This window comes from Crinia signifera, chromosome 8 (assembly GCF_055691185.1).
Source record: "Crinia signifera chromosome 8, ASM5569118v1, whole genome shotgun sequence".
NCBI classification, from domain to species: domain Eukaryota; kingdom Metazoa; phylum Chordata; class Amphibia; order Anura; family Myobatrachidae; genus Crinia; species Crinia signifera.
In genome coordinates this window covers 42,370,951-42,386,057 of record NC_139224.1, presented here as the reverse complement: position 1 = coordinate 42,386,057, position 15,107 = coordinate 42,370,951, and the positions used below count along the sequence as shown (strand labels likewise).

The window sequence follows — 15,107 nt, the reverse complement described above, 5'->3', positions numbered from 1 at the left end:
GTTGCATTTTTACATTTACTCCAACTTAAACCCTGAAGCCCCATACACACTAAGCGATATTGTGTCTAATATCGCTCAGAAAGGGGCTTCTGAATGTTATTGTTTACCATATCGTCTAGTGTGGACACAATATCGTATGCATCATTACCGATGAGTGATATCTACTGAACATGACGGTCAATTTGGAAATATAGCCAAACGACCTGCATGTTCAGCGGGTTCCGGTGACGTCACTGAGTGGTATCATCGGCCGATACCGTTCAGTGTGTACGGACAATATCGGCCACGTCAGATACGGTTAACTATATCGGCTGTGGTTGTGTAGTGTGTATGGGTCTTAAGGGTCTGATGCAGAGTTGAAAGTTTGTGGTAACCAAGCATACACAAGCAGGTGTAATGTAGTCCTCAATATTAAGAATATCTCCACTTTTGAATAATCAGTGCTGCAATGGGGAGTTGTCATATAGACAGTGTGGCCTATGTAGATTGTCAGGAGGTGTAAATATGTATGAATTATATGTAGCATTTGCACCCAAGATACTGTAGGTCCAGTGCAAGAGTGCACTGATAATGATAACCAAGATTCTGTCAGCTCTGTTTTGTTTCCATGCACACAGATCCTCAGATCCCAAGTGATCCCAAGTGCTTCCTGGTGTGTTAAAGCCTGAAATTAAAAGGCTTTAATCACAAGCAGGACTAGATTGGGAACTGAATGTGGCCTTGGAATATTTCTAGAAGTGACCTTATGTGGGTGGCATTATATCAAATGTAGGCAGAGACATCACCAAAATAGGCAGGATTAATGCATCACCACACCTGTGTGGAAATTGTTGGCAGTCTAGAAGCCCCCAGACCTTTAAACTGCTCCTTTTCCCAGTGGGATTTCACACAAAACCCAAATCTCCATCAAGCAGACAAACAACTTATTATCATAATCCCCCAAATATGACAGATATTTCCACTCCGTCCCCAGTGGAGCCCAGAAGTACTAAAGCAATTGTTACACCCCCAAATTTGTATTTGGTAATGTGCTTTGCTAATTTACTAAGCCTAAAATACGTGTGTGTTCTCTGTGTTCTCTGTTTTACAACCAATGTATTCATTTGTATTTTTTCTTAACGAATGAATACACCATCGAAAGGACATGAACGTATTTCACCATTCACTTGAATGGTGAATCCAAATTTACTATCAGCATACTGAAAACGGCCGGTAATTCAGAAGAAAATACTCCTCATTTTACAGGCGTATTGGGCTGAAGCCTGCACGGATCAGTCAATAACAAGCCCCGGGCTCTTTGAGCCGGCCCTTGTTCCAAAAATACAAGGGAAAAAAAACATCTCGGGTCCCCATGTATTTCTATAACCAGCACCAGTCTCATGATCCAGTCCTGGTTCCCAAAATATGGGGGATAAATGGAGTAGGGGTCCCCCATATTTCGGCAACCCGCGCCGGGCTCAAACAGCCAGCGGTGTCATCACACAGCCGGGGGACACTTATTATACAAGGTCCACAGGCCAAAACATGATCACCCGGGCTGGTCAGCCCAAGCAAGGTCCCTGGGAGAGTGGTAACCCCTTCAATAAAGGACCCCCCACCCTCTCCAGGGGAACCTTGTCCTGGGATGAAGCCCGGGGCTGTCCCCGGTGCCCCTGGGTGGTGGGCACCGAGCTGATGGCATTAAAGTGTAAAAAAATAGAATAAACTATTGGGTTCTGTTGTAGAACAAGTACCAGCACACCTCCCTGAATGCAGGGACTTGGAGAACCACAAGACCCAGCATGCTGGTCATTAATGGGCCCGCTGGATCTTGTAGTTCCATAACTGAACCAATAGTCCAATAAAACACACTGACATTTAGAAAAATAACAGTTTAATTTACACACCTGTAGTTCTTGCAGGTGCTGTCGGATTCGCCATGCGCCAGCCCCCACCAGACTTCAGAAGGGTATGCACGCGCACAAGACGCACGTGTGTCCCCTTACAACGGAGCTCCTCCTGCTGCCTCGCCGCTGGTCCCCGCCACATTCCCTCACCTCCCCCCCCTAACCCTGCCCGTCTCCCTGAAGCAGAGACGGGCAGGGTTCCTGTCCCCGGCTGACGGGAAGCTGGAACGCGCGTGCGTGTGGAACACTCGTGCGTCGCAGTCAGATGTAGCGTCTGTAGCGCTGGATGAGCGGCGCTACATCTGTAGTCACCTATCTTGCCACGTAGGTACGATCCACTTCTCCAGTAGAATCCAAGGTGGCACCTGTGAAAGGAAATCATACTCACCCGCTCCTCCGGCGGAGTTTGCATCCTCTTCGTTCCATAGTAGGCATCCACGGGTGTAAAGGAGTAGAGCACAGGATAGTTATTGCCGGGCAGGGGGAAATGGCTGCACAAGCAGCCTTTTTTCCCTAGGTATATATTATTATTAGGGGGGTAAACGAATGGTGGGTGATCTTGGTAGATTAGAGGAATGGTCAAGATTAATTTAACCCTTCATACATATAGAACCACTACAATATACTGCAGAGGTATTTTTAATAGAAATAGACAGATATGTTCTAAATCTAACATAATTTAGTTCTAGTTTCCTGTTAATACTGTAGACATGCTAGACTTCTGTGGTAACTAAACACTACATGAAACTGCATATATACGCAATTACTGTTCTGCAGTTGTTACTTAACACAAGATACAAAAAGATACAATTCCACCACAGCGCTGTGGTGGGAATTGTATCTTTTTGTATCCTGTGCTGTGTTCCAAATGTTTAATATAATTTGTTTACTATTCACACCTGCAAGGGTGGTTTATGCGCCCTCTATGCTTGATTATCCTATTTTTTTCCTACAGTTGTTACTTGGCAACAGATTATGCAGTCTTGTTAGTTATGTTTTTGATGCTAAATCTCTCAAGTAAACCCGTTTTGTTTATCGACTGAACTTTATCTCTTAAAAGCCAGTTTAATTATGTGGAAATGCATCCACTGAGAGAAGCAAATGTCCAGGTAAATCATCTTGAAATGCTTTTAGCGTAATGACATAGTGGATGGGGACAATCAAAAAGACAAAATCGAGTGAATCGTAAGACAACTGTAGGAGTAGAGTTACTTAATAATTTAATCACTCCGCACAATAAACCATTTTGGTACTTGTGTAGTTTCACGGCGCCATTGACGTTATCCCTTGCATTACCATGACATTTACATGCTGGACAGGGTTCATGTAAGGGAAAGCCCACTTCTGTATTCTTTTGCTCCTTTATTAAATGGCAGTCAGATGAATCAGTCAGGAACTCATGATATATATATATATATAGATATATATTTAGATGGCTTAATAGAGGTGATTTCCTTTGATTTCACCTGCAGGGGCAATGGAACTGTGTGTGAGGAGTCAAAGCACACTTGGTTTTTTGGGTCTCCTATGGAAATGATAAGCCAGTCACACATTCCTGTGCCATATGTAGGTCTGTATTAGCACTGCCTCATTGCACCTTTGTAACAGCAGGAGACACAACTCTCTTCCAGGAGGAAATGACTCCACATTAGCTGGTTAAAAAAAAAGAATGGACACCAGTGCCAACTCATGCCTGGAACTTAATAGATATTAATGTAGTTACACTACTGGTCTTAGGTTACTCTACTGGTCTCAGCACAGGTTTATGCAGATGGCTGTTATCTAATGACTTCTGTTAAGAGTTACTTATTTTGGAAGGCACTTTTTTTTTTTTTTTTTATGAATAGGCGGATTTGATGTTGAAGAGTTAGGCATGACGTCTTGTTTTGGAAAATGCTCCAGCTTCATTCCATGAGCTCTCAGCTAATCAGTGGCTTCCCATTCATTTGTATGGGATTTGCACCTGCTGACCGGCTTCCCCTGCCCGCCTGGGCGGCTCGCAGTGTTCCCCGTCAGCCGCCTCTATTAGTCCCAGGCCAGCTCTTTTTCCCTGTGCCTGGCACATTTATCAAATGTTCTGTGAAGCCCGTCCGACCTCCCGACTCGATCTGATGTGCACGGGAACACGCATCGGGTTGGATGGGATGTCAGATACAACAGATTTGGTCCGATTTATCATCCAGATCCGTCTGAATAAGGTCAAATCGGACCAAATCTCACTATGTGAGCCTTAACCCATGACCTCATTGCTGTGAGGCAGTAATGCTAACCATTACACCGTCCGTGCTGCCCAATTTGTGTGCTACACTGTTGTGCTTGATTCGCTGAGTATTCTGACCTCTTGTTCTACTGCATAGTTTAGCCATAAAAACACAGCTGCTGAAGAGAGTATCAAAGCTCTTCTAAGGTACCTGATACAACGTATTTATGAATTTCAGGGAGTTCTCCCTTTCAAGACTTCCCTGTAATTCCAGGGCTATTATGGCAAGAAATGCATCAGCACGACCCAGTCATTTGCTGCTTGGAAGTCAAGTGGCAAGTGCAAGGGTGTGTGTTATTTGTTTCTTCAGCAAGGAGGTCTATACTGCCATTTATCTGGAGGAAAATAGAAAACATAAATGCTTCCTTAGTAATGCTATAATATACAGATGGGATAAAAAAAAAAAGCTCACTTGGGGCGCAAGCCTAAACAGCGTTTGTCATCTTATCAAGAAAAACAATTAAATTACCAGGGCCGTATTTTTATTAATCGTCCGTGTTGTGCCGAAATAACGAAGAAATGTGTAAGGGTGTAGTGACCAAATGTTCTTAGTCGACCATTGTGACATCTTAACATAACATTTTTTTTTTTTGGTGTAGCACCACTTTAATTGCATAGAACCTAATTGTTTTATTAGCTTGTAGCTACTGCAGACTTTCATTGTTTTAAGTGTAATGCTAGAATTCCATTACAGAAATTCCATAACTGCACCACTAATGAATAGAGCTATTTCGATTTCATGTCATAATCATTCCCCTGTCTGTTACCACGAAAACGCTGCTATCCCCCGGTTCAGAGCTACTGTAATTTAGCTTATGGTGTTTTTGATTCTGTGCCAAGACTCCTTCATAGTTATGATTACAAGGCAGAACTGATGACTTGAATGTACTGTAACTGGAGAATCCAACTGAATATGAATCTGTGGTTTTACTTTACTCCTTGTAGAGATCTCCGTCTTTGTGCTTTGATCCAGATTTTATTTGGCAGGTAAGTTGAAAGGTTTGTGTGTGTGTGTGTGTTTCTTTTTATTTTATTTTATACTGCTTGGGTGTGTATGATGAATTGATTTCTCTGTGTGGACCTATTCAGTCACCGCATCTGTACACATGATCAGGTGAAAAATAAAATACCCTTTTTTTTTTCTAGTTGTCTGTAGACAAGAACATTGTTCTCACTGACACCTCACAGGCAGGACACATAACTGCCACCTGTATTATTTTATGTTCATAATGTCCCTATCAGAGATATAACATGTCACTGTTTTTGTGGACCAAGTTCAATGCTGGAACTTGCTTTTCTTTACCAACTTCCGTGAAACTGTTGCCAGGTGGCCCAACCACTCAGTCTCTTTTCACTTTATAACAGGTGCAACCATCATTTCATGGGCACTTAGCGTTTGAGTGCGAGACGTATTCTGTCCCATGAGATCGCTGAAGTAGCCACTGTATACATTAGGAATTATGGGAGGGAACACAGAGGGTACTCTCTACTGCTTTCAGTGGCTATTTCCTCCACTGTAGCCTTGCTGTCTGGACTACTTCTTTGTATGACAGTTGCCATAAGATATCATGATCTTTTAAGGATTAGTTATAGATAAACTGAGAGCAACATTGGACACTACAACAAAGGTGCAACATGTTACTAAACCAACCTATCATTCCCACATAAAACTCCCCTCGGGAAATGGTCACTAGGTCGCCCCTATTAACCCATTCAGTGGTAGGGTTTTTTAGGGAGTGCTCCCCACGGGGCAGGGTATTTTTTGGGGGAGTACTGCCTAAAAAAACCTCACAACTGTGTCTCCCAGGGCCGTGCAGCGCTGCTGAGCACTACTGTACATCAGTCGCTGCCCAGTATTGCCACCAGCAACGTGGCCGTGTGCAGCGTGACATTAGCAAGGACACGCCGCACACAGCCGGGGATAAGGAGGCGGGGCTGGGCAGCGACTGAAGCTGAGCTCAGCGCTCAGCGGTGCTGCCCAGCACTAAGCAGCACAACAGTGGCAATCCCAAGAATTGTTCGGTTTGCCAGTCTGGGCACTGGAGCATAGCCCGGAAAATTCTCAGGATTACCACTCAAGGGGTTAAAGTCGACATGAATTGGGTCGACCACTGAAGGTCGACACTTTAAATAGGTCAATCTATTCCAGGTGTCGCCCTACGGCCTGTCGATCTTCAATGGTCGACTCAAAGCATGTCAACCTAAATTGGGTCAACCCGATGACCCATACCACCCCTTTGGCCTTTAGTAAAAGCCCTATACACCATCCGATACAGGTTTGTATAGATGATGTGTGTATTGGGAACATGAGACATCTGTGATTACATTTCCTTTCTCCCCCACTCCCTGACTGCAGTACATCTTTCTATTTAACTCACTTGAGTAGCTACTGAATCTGTCTCTTACAATATATGTGGCATCAGTTCTACAGTAGATGCTGGGGAGTGAGGAACAAATGCAATTCACGATAGATAGTTATTTATTTCATTGAATGAGATACAGTATTTTCTAATTTATCACCATGGGGCAGATGTATTAAGCCTGGTGAAGAGATAAATGTGACAACGCACCAGCCAATCAACTCCTAACTGTAATTTTTCAAACATAGCTGATTGGCTGATGCTTTATCACCTACTTTACCTCCACATTATCTCTTCATCAGGTTAAATACATCTGCCCCTATGGGTTTAGATAATGTAGTCCGTATCTTAAATAGCCCTCTAAAGGGGCACCCCTGATCCATGGAAAGTGGGCATGCTTCATGGATCAGGGTGGTATTTAGATAAACCAAGATGGAGGCTTATCTTATCCCAATATTGCCTGAATAAATGTTGGGTGGTATGATACAGGGGGTGCCGGACGGGGTCCCGACAGTTGGGATCCCGACAGTCATTTACCCAACGTCGGGATCCCGACTGTTAAAATACTGACGCACGGGTTCCCGACGGCCACCGGCTATTCTCCCTCGTAGGGGTCTACGACCCCCATGAGGGAGAATAGAATAGGTGTCGAGCGTAGCGAGCCACCGTGCCCGACTGTCTGAACCCTGTACCACACCCGATAAAGGATATCAATGTAAATGCTTTATGTCAGACCATATAGCTTTTCTCCTCAATGTGGGTATTGTCTATACTGTATTCACGTAAACCTAATATACTGTACTGTCAACATTTCCCAATGGAAAACAAAGTAACTCGTTGACCCACCTCAAACCAGCCGAACCATTGCGCTGGGTGAAGCTCCACTGCTGTCAGTGGAACCACACATCCATTAGCACCCTATTGGGATACCTTGAACGTAGGTCTTGGGTGTGCTAATTTTATGTATATAAATACATCCTTACATTTCGGGAATAGTACAGTGTGTGTGTGATGCAGTGTGAGCGTGTCTCTACCGTGACTCCAGTATCATATGGACGAGTGTTTGGTTTGCCATGGACGCTGCTTGCAGTAAACAGCTCAGCCCTTCATCATATACTGGTATATGTTTTTCTAGCCTTGTACTTTCCTGCATTTATTTATCTATCCGATGAGCTCTAGCGACACTCTGTATGTTTCTACAGCTGAGCATCATCTTTGGTTGCTGTGATTTCTCTATAATATACTAATAGCAAACATTTTGTGTGTGGCATGACTGCTAATCCTTTCCTTTTTATTAACTCTGTACTAAACTTTGGCAGAACTCTACCAAACATATATGATTACTATCGCATGCTGGGTTTCTTGTTCCCTTTTGTACTAAGGTGTGATAGTGTTTTTAGTCTCTATAGTAAATAATATGTAGGATTACCATATTATACTTAATATATGCAACAACTTTCAAGATTACAAAGTGACAATCATTCATTGAACGTCCTAGTTACAATATACAAAGTTTATGGGGGGGGTATTCAATCCAGAATTCCGACTGTCCCAACAGTTGTAATCCCAGGACGTTTTCATTCTGCTCGACAGGGACTCGACAGTCTGAAATGTTCCAACTGTCAAGTGTCGGAAAGTTCGAGATTTGTCAAAAAACGGCCGTGGATTGACGAAAAACGGCCGTGAATTCGACATTCCACGGTGGTTTCCAACAAAACAGATCCGACTTGTTTTAAAGTTGGATCTGTTTTGTCTGAAATTGTTTTCAATGCTGTCAGAAACGACAGCATCGAATAGCTGTTTCCCCTGTCGGAAATAGCGACCGGCATTGAATTCCCCCCTAAATATGTAAGTTTTATTGGGTTTGGACATCAAAGTTTAATTACAAATAAAGTAATCATTGTCTTATAGATACTGAAAGAAACAACATATAACGCGCTGGAAACAATATATATGAAAATAATACAAATATTTAATACTTAGAAAAATTATTATTTAAATGTACATATATTATATTGCACTGGCCAGTGATAAAAAACAATTTCATAAAAACACCGCAGTAAAAAGCATGAGAAAAAAATATATATATAAATAAATATAAATATATATATATAAAAATAAAAATAAAAAATGAAAGTCCAAGGGAGAGATCTCCCTGTACCTGCTCTAAGTGCACCGGTGCAGTATTATTTGGTGGGGCTCTCTTACAGCAATCTCCTTTTTATAAGTCACTGGGGATCCAGGTTCCAGGTTGGATGGCAGGTAGTGTGGTAACCAAAACCTGGGAGAGCTTGTGCAGGTAACAGGGCTCTTGTCTCTCTGGCACTCCGGAGATGAAAAAAAGGCTCAGTCAGAATTAGCGGTATGACGCGTTTCCCCGCCTCCTTAGGGGTTCGGCGGCTTCTTCAGATAGTGAGCTCACTATCTGAAGAAGCCGCCGAACCCCTAAGGAGGCGGGGAAACGCGTCATACCGCTAATTCTGACTGAGCCTTTTTTTCATCTCCGGAGTGCCAGAGAGACAAGAGCCCTGTTACCTGCACAAGCTCTCCCAGGTTTTGGTTACCACACTACCTGCCATCCAACCTGGAACCTGGATCCCCAGTGACTTATAAAAAGGAGATTGCTGTAAGAGAGCCCCACCAAATAATACTGCACCGGTGCACTTAGAGCAGGTACAGGGAGATCTCTCCCTTGGACTTTCATTTTTTATTTTTATTTTTATATATATATATTTATATTTATTTATATATATATTTTTTTCTCATGCTTTTTACTGCGGTGTTTTTATGAAATTGTTTTTTATCACTGGCCAGTGCAATATAATATATGTACATTTAAATAATAATTTTTCTAAGTATTAAATATTTGTATTATTTTCATATATATTGTTTCCAGCGCGTTATATGTTGTTTCTTTCTGTATCTTTACTATTGGGAAATTGGCATTTCCTACAAATACGCTGCAGGAACCTACTGTGTGGATTATCCCTATGGATTTGGGACTAAACAAACAGTAGTGTATATGGTCTATACCCTAATAATTAAAATAAGGACATAGTACGGTTGGAGTTTTAGCGCCAATATATTTGTTTTGTTTTTGTGTCTTCAACTCTTATAGATACTGATTAGGTCCCATTGCTTTCCAAATAAAGACCGGAAAAAAAACGTTTGAATTTAAAAAAGTGGCATTAGAGCTGCTCATCGCGGATTTTAGTTGGCCATCTGGATATTATATTGTACAAATTCCTGTAATAAATATGTACAGTATTGTGCTATTACGTATTGATCATGTTTAATGGAAAAAGGGCCTTATTCAGAGTTGATCGCTGATCAGCAAATTTACAGATCGAGCGATTGATTTCGAAATGACTGCGCATGCGTGAGGGTGGATAGCGTCCGATATTGCGTATGGATCGTAAATGAAAGGTGACCAGAGGTTGACTGACAGAATGTCAGCATTTGGGGTGGACACCTGCCATTTTTCCATTTTTCGTATAGATTTGCATACCTCCCAACTGTCCTGTTTTTCGCATGACCATCCCGGTTTTGTGGGATGATCCCGTCCGGGACCGGCAGTGTCCCACGTCGGAGCGAGCTGGGGGGGGGGGGGGCAGTTGGGACTCCCCCAGCTTGGAGGAATAGACGCTGTGCGCATGCATCTGAATGCGTCTATTCAGCAATGGCAGATAAAAAGGGGCGTGGCCCGACAGCAGCCTAGTTTGCACATGACACGCCGTCATTTGCATAGGCCACAACCCCTTTTTGGACGCACCAGCAACCCTGCCGCACGAGTGTCCCTCTTTTGAGAATGAAGAAGTTGGGAGGTATGGATTTGCGTGTGGATAGTTATCACAATTCATTTGCAGACTTGCACATACTGGGTTTTGAGCGGCGGCTATCTGCTCGCAGTCATCAGCGAGCAAGTCTAAACCAGGCCCTAATAATGGAAATAGGAGAATTTCTTGCGGTGAGCCATGCACCTACTGCACCCTCTTATACTTTCCCCAGTGTATCCACCCTACCTGTAATGTTAGGAGACTGGTCTTACTGCAGATCTGCATGGCATGTACTGTGTGATGTATGCAACAGGCTCGTTTACTGACTCTGCTTCTCATATCACCTTCTAATCACCTCAATCCGTTCTTGCTAGGTTCCAGTACTGCCTGCTTTCTTCCAGTACCAACATTTACACAAGTAATATTTCCATTTTCAAACAGGATACCAAAATCGCTTCCCTGGAAAGAAACATCCGAGACCTTGAAGACGAAATCCAAATCATAAAAACAAATGGCGTCCTGAACACAGAAGACAGGGAAGAGGAAATCAAACAAATGGAGGTTTATAAGAGTCATTCAAAGTTTATGAAAAGCAAGGTGAGATATCTGTAGCATATTTACGTGATAGAGCAGTTCATTCGGAGGTCCAGGTTTTTCTTTCTTTTTTAATCTTCTAGCAGAGGTTTAGAGGTATAATACCCCTTTACAGAAACAAACTTCATTATAAATTGCTCCAAACTTAAAACTAGTTAAAATGGACGTCACCTTTATATGCTGCAGAGATTCAGAACACATATAGGGGGCAATATAATAAGGTGTGATATTTAGAAAGGGAGAGATTCTGTAAGTTCTCCCTTTTTTTTTTTTTTAAGCGCCAACTATTTAAGCAGCAAAGAAAACCTGGTTTTGCACTGTAAATGATTGCTCCTTTAAATAAATGATTGCCGCTTTAAAAAAGAGAACGGAGAATTCTCATAAAATCTCTCACTTTCTTTTTTTTTAAACTCTAAGGGTGACATTCTATGGCATGCGATTTTGCTTATTTTGCGGTAATTAGACCACAAAATGGCGATATCGCATTTTTCATAGAAATCGCAAATTTAATGTGATGCGCTCAGGGACTGAAATCGCATATTATGTGCGTTAAGGTATGCTGAATAAAAATGCGAGATTAATTCGCATTTTTATCGCATCCAGATGTTTTCGTATAGAAAACTATACAAGTCGCTTATTTAATGCAATGCGCATTTGCACATCGCATTATTTAGGTGACTAATTATCGCACTTATTTCAGACCAGGGTCTGTTAGGCGAATTAGCCAGAACCCTGCACAGATCGCAATGTTCTGTGCAGGGTTCTGCTGTAAAAAATAAAAGAAAGGGTTAAAAAGAAAATATAACGAGCGCGGGGTCCCCCGCCCGAGTATAACCAGCCCCGGGCTCACTGAGCCGGTGCTGGTGACATAAAATCAGGGTCCCCGACAAATAGGGGTCCCCTTGATTTTATGAAACCAGCACCAGGCTCAAGGTCCGGCGCTGGTTCCCAAAATACGGGGGACCCCTAGTCACTTTGTCCCCCGTATTTTGGGAACCAGCGCCGGACCTTGAGTCTGGTGCTGGTTTCATAAAATCAAGGGGACCCCTATTTGTCGGGGACCCTGATTTTATGTCACCAGCACAGGCTCAGTGAGCCCGGGGCTGGTTATACTCGGGCGGGGGACCCCGCGCTCGTTTTTTTTTTTACAACTTTGCGCTGTCCTGCAAATGTGCGATTTTTAGACATGGAAATCGCACATTTTCAGGACTAAATACAGCGCACCACTTCGCTGCAAATCGCCCCTCTTCGCACTTTTCAGCCTCCAATGCGCATCACATTAAATATGCGCATTTTGACTGAAAAATGCGAATTTAAAATAGGCGATTTGCGGTGATGTGGTGCGCAAATAAAACATGCGCTTTTTGCGCAAAGCATAGAATCTCACCCCTTATCTCTCACTTTCTGATTCTCACGCCCTATTACAATCCCCCCCCCCTATGATCTTTTTAAACAGTAGCGTAACTCTTAAGGTCCCTACACATGGGGAGATTTGCTGAGCGATGCTAGATCGCACAGAACGCTCAGCAAGATTGCTCAGCACACAGCAATGTGTCAGGGCCAGTGTTCTCCACTGAGTAAGTAGATTTATCCAGCATCGCTATCACTATGGCCACTACACACGGAATGATGTAGGGCCATCTTTTAACTGATCTAATGAGATCACCTAGAAAATGCCCTGACATCGCCCCGTGTGTAAGCCCCAGTGATGGGCAACAGGGAGATTTTAGGCTCCATGTGGCCCACCAACTCTAACATCACTGTCTCCTTCCTGATATCTGACTAGTCATGTATTCCTTGTTTCCTAGGCCTGATTCTAATGTGGTTGGTATTGCACAGATGCAAAGAAGCAGCTATATACTAATGCTACAGGAGGTCTGTGTTAGCCATACCGGTTTTTTTCTCACAAGAGATTTTTAAAAAGATAATAATTTGCAGGCAAATAGTAAAGAGACATGACCATCAGATGTATGTGTAAAAGGTAATCAGCTTGCTAATTACGTTGTAAACACAGTGTATTTTTCTTCCGATGAGAGTTTAAAATCTGTATGTATTGTAACAATGTAAAACCACCGATTGCCCTGGTAATGTATTTTTGTAGTTACTGTGTACATTAATGCACCTTTTCCACTGCAGCTAAAAAACGGTAAATTGCAGATTTTCAGCGCAATTTACCATTTTAAGGCTGCAGTGGGAAAGTGCCAGAGTTGAAATACCGTTTAAAGTTAAATGGTATTGTGGCACCCGTTTTTAAAGCAGAGTCCTACACGTTAAAATAACGGGGAGGTGGGGGCACAGGGCAGGTACGGGGGGGTAAGGCACTCTTTACGCTTGGGGGGGGGGGGGAGGGATTAGGCACTCTTTACACTGGGGGGGGGGGGTTAGGCACTCTACATTTTACACGGTTCACTGCAATGGGAATGGCACTTAAATGGTATTTAAAATGGTAATCTGCTGCAGTGGGAATGCTAATACCAGTACTTTAAACTGGTCTGCAGTGGGAAAGCAGCATAAGTAACTGTGTTTGTTGTATCCTCCTGTTGTGATACACAGATGTTGCTTCATTTCCATCTGTTAAATGTTTGTTGTGTTTTATCCAAAAAGTAAAAAAAAAAGCCTTTGTCCTCGTATACAAACATTTCCGGATGACCGGGGAAGATGAGCACTTTGATCAAAACAAACCGTTCGGCCAACTTTTGTTTTCTCTTGATGTTGTCTCAAGAACACAGTGATTTTTTTTTTCTTCCTGAGATGGGAGTAAGTGTGAGTGATAAGCATGTGGGATTTCTATTAAATAAATTAAGAAATAAATATAACAAATATGAGGAACTATCACTGTCCTCATCCAGCATCTAAAAACAGAGTGACGTGTGGATGGATTGTGAGTAGCCAACATTTTCAACCTGCACAATCCAGCAATCTTAATTTGGTTTGTAGACAGAGTGGGTATGATACGATAGTACATTCCCACATACAGTATTAGTGATGATCACCTAGAATTAAGTCATGTGTGTCTTGGGTTTACTAGTGTAAGTAGATCTGGTGCTGGTTATGGTCTTAAAAATAGTGTCTAGGGCAGTGGTTCCCAAACTGTGTGCCTCTGGGTACTTGCAGGAGTGCATTGGTTGGTTGGTCTAGGACCAATTGAAATATTTATGGTCAAAATAAACTAGTGCTTGTGGCTTCAAATTGTAAGATATGTGGACACACAGAAGTACTGTAAGTCCTGTCCCTCACCACATGAAAACCCCTTTATACTGCCCAAATAACCAGCGTTATTGCCAGGTTGACCAGCCTCAGTGTAAATCTCCCACCAAAAACTATGCAAGGTCCAATGACCCACCAACCTGACCCTGAAAACTAGCAGGGTTGAACATGGGTAAGCCCCATACACACTAGACAACTTTTTATAAGATATCGCTCAGAAGGGCATTTTTGGGCAATATCTTTAAAGAAAAAGTCTAGTGTGTATACTTAATATCATTAACAACCCCCCCCTGTCGTTAGAACATGCAGGTCAATTTTGGCTATGTAGACAACAACTTGCATGTTTAATGGCTATGGTTGACATCACTTAATATGGGCAGTTGATTTGTGTTGACGAGCGACACCCCTGATATACTGTAGATAACTATATCTGTGGTGTGCCTAGTAGTCTAATGTGTATGGGGCTTAAGTCCTAATGTTGAGGGGCAGTGTGAATGGGTAACTCGGATCCCAATTGCATTAAAAGGAAAGCCCAACCGCAGCATCCTGCGATCAGTCCAGAGGATGGTGGACAGGCGTAAGAAGTATACCCTGCTATGCAGACAGCAGCAGCTTCCAGAGTGCTGAGCTTGCCCCTTGCATGATGTAAGCACCCTGGGGATCCCAATTGGCAGATTTTTCAGAGCTTTGAGATGATGTCATCTCCAAGTGCCAGCCTTAAAGACACTGAACTCATGGAGACCCATTGCACTGCAGTGTACAGAAAATTAGGTAGTATCCTGGGTCTGGCTCGGATTGGAACCTCGTTCCAAATACCAGGTCAGATCCGGCATTTTGGTGTAAAAGGGGCATCACTTAGCTTGAGGGCTAAAATCTTAATTTAATATAGTTTTCTAGATTGCACAATAAGAAGCATCTGACCTATGGGTGCCTGTTAAAGAAAATTCTGATACTCTAGGACTCCGTGTTTGAAAAAGTTTGTTAACCACTGCTGTAGGGCTGCAGTAGCTGGAAGCAGTGTGCT

General features: G+C 42.8%; 1 protein-coding gene across 12 annotated transcripts in view; it reads left to right on the top strand.

Annotated features, from left to right (window-relative positions):
* The window catches only part of ERC2 (ELKS/RAB6-interacting/CAST family member 2), an 875,436-nt gene that overhangs the window by 164,666 nt on the left and 695,663 nt on the right, over positions 1-15,107 (top strand). For 6 of the 12 annotated variants that reach the window (XM_083156222.1, XM_083156227.1, XM_083156223.1 and 3 more), the window contains 2 exons: positions 5,092-5,133; positions 10,724-10,879. In XM_083156222.1, coding sequence (XP_083012348.1) covers positions 5,092-5,133; positions 10,724-10,879 — 198 coding nt within the window. The remainder of the gene's footprint in view (positions 1-5,091; positions 5,134-10,723; positions 10,880-15,107) is intronic. The other 6 variants (XM_083156226.1, XM_083156224.1, XM_083156230.1 and 3 more) reach the window with 1 other exon arrangement.